Source organism: Pundamilia nyererei, unplaced genomic scaffold (assembly GCF_000239375.1).
Source record: "Pundamilia nyererei isolate P.nyererei 1_Seehausen unplaced genomic scaffold, PunNye1.0 scaffold00036, whole genome shotgun sequence".
Lineage (NCBI taxonomy): Eukaryota > Metazoa > Chordata > Actinopteri > Cichliformes > Cichlidae > Pundamilia > Pundamilia nyererei.
Window position 1 is genome coordinate 4,405,033 of NW_005187437.1, and position 1,156 is coordinate 4,406,188.

The 1,156-nt window shown below is 39.9% G+C and overlaps 1 protein-coding gene across 1 annotated transcript in view; it reads right to left on the bottom strand.

Moving 5' to 3' along the window:
- The window catches only part of atp13a3 (ATPase 13A3), a 24,558-nt gene that overhangs the window by 17,462 nt on the left and 5,940 nt on the right, over positions 1 to 1,156 (bottom strand). Inside the window, exon 2 of the mRNA XM_005730385.1 lies at positions 968 to 1,141. Coding sequence (XP_005730442.1) covers positions 968 to 1,141 — 174 coding nt within the window. The remainder of the gene's footprint in view (positions 1 to 967; positions 1,142 to 1,156) is intronic.

Consider the following 1,156-nt stretch of genomic DNA (forward strand, 5'->3'; position numbering starts at 1 on the left):
GAGTCATCGAAATTCGCCGTGGCGCCACGGCCTCACCATATCACGAAAACTCAAAAGCTCCGCCATTTAACATGGCCCAGGTGTGTAGTTGACACTGACCAAAGATGAAGCTTATACGACCAAATCCCAAGGAGGAGTTCGAAAAAGTTCGAGGCATGGAAATGGCAAAATTTAGAGCCAAAATGTCATCTTTACGTCCAAATGCCGGACTTCCTGTTGGGTTTGTGTCAATGTGCCCACAGACTTTTTTGTTCGTCTTGGCATGGTACACAGGTGTGTCAAATTTCATACATGTAGCTGAAATGATGTGGTCGTAGGGCTGCATTTAACAAGGCATAGGTGGCGCTCTAGAGCCATTTCCCAGTGCTCATATGTAAAACCATTAAAATACAAAATTTTTCACCAGACCTGGCATGTGTGCAAAAATTTCATGAGTTTTTGAGCATGTTTAGGCCCTCAAAAAGGCCCTTGTTTTGCCTGAATAATAATAATAAGAAGAAGAAGAAACGGAGCAGATACAAAAGGGCCTTCGCACTTTTAGTGCTCGGGCCCTAATAATAATGTAGACAGACAGAAATCAACAAAAAAAACAACAAAGAAAAAGCCCACAACTGTGTTTGCACATATTAAAATTAAATGTTAATTATTATTATTATTATTTACTAGTCTTCAAAATAGTTACTTCTAATTACGTCTCTACCATTTGTTTCATGAATTGGCAACACCAGATAATAAATAAAAAAGAAGCCAAAATTGTTTTAATATGTTTTGATTAGTTTGCTGATAAAAGGTTTAATCTCTAAAATCCACCACTTCCTTTCTTGATTAGATTTTTTTCCAACCAAATATTAAAAACCCATTTAATACGAAGAAAGAGAGAAAAAAATAGAAAAACTTATTTTCTAAGTAAATAATTTTTCTCTTTTTTGAATAATAATGACTCACTGCTGCTTTACTTGCTACCTACCGTGGAGCGCAGCAACACCACTTGGGCATCACGGGCTGTGGTACGAGTGCAGGTGGACTTGACGCACCATTCTGGCATCCAGTAGAGCACCAGGAGAAGGAAGCCCCCTGTACACAGCACCCCGAGGCCCACCAGGGCCAGCCGCCAACGACACAGACGGTAGCCCTGCAGCTCCTTAACAAAAAAAAA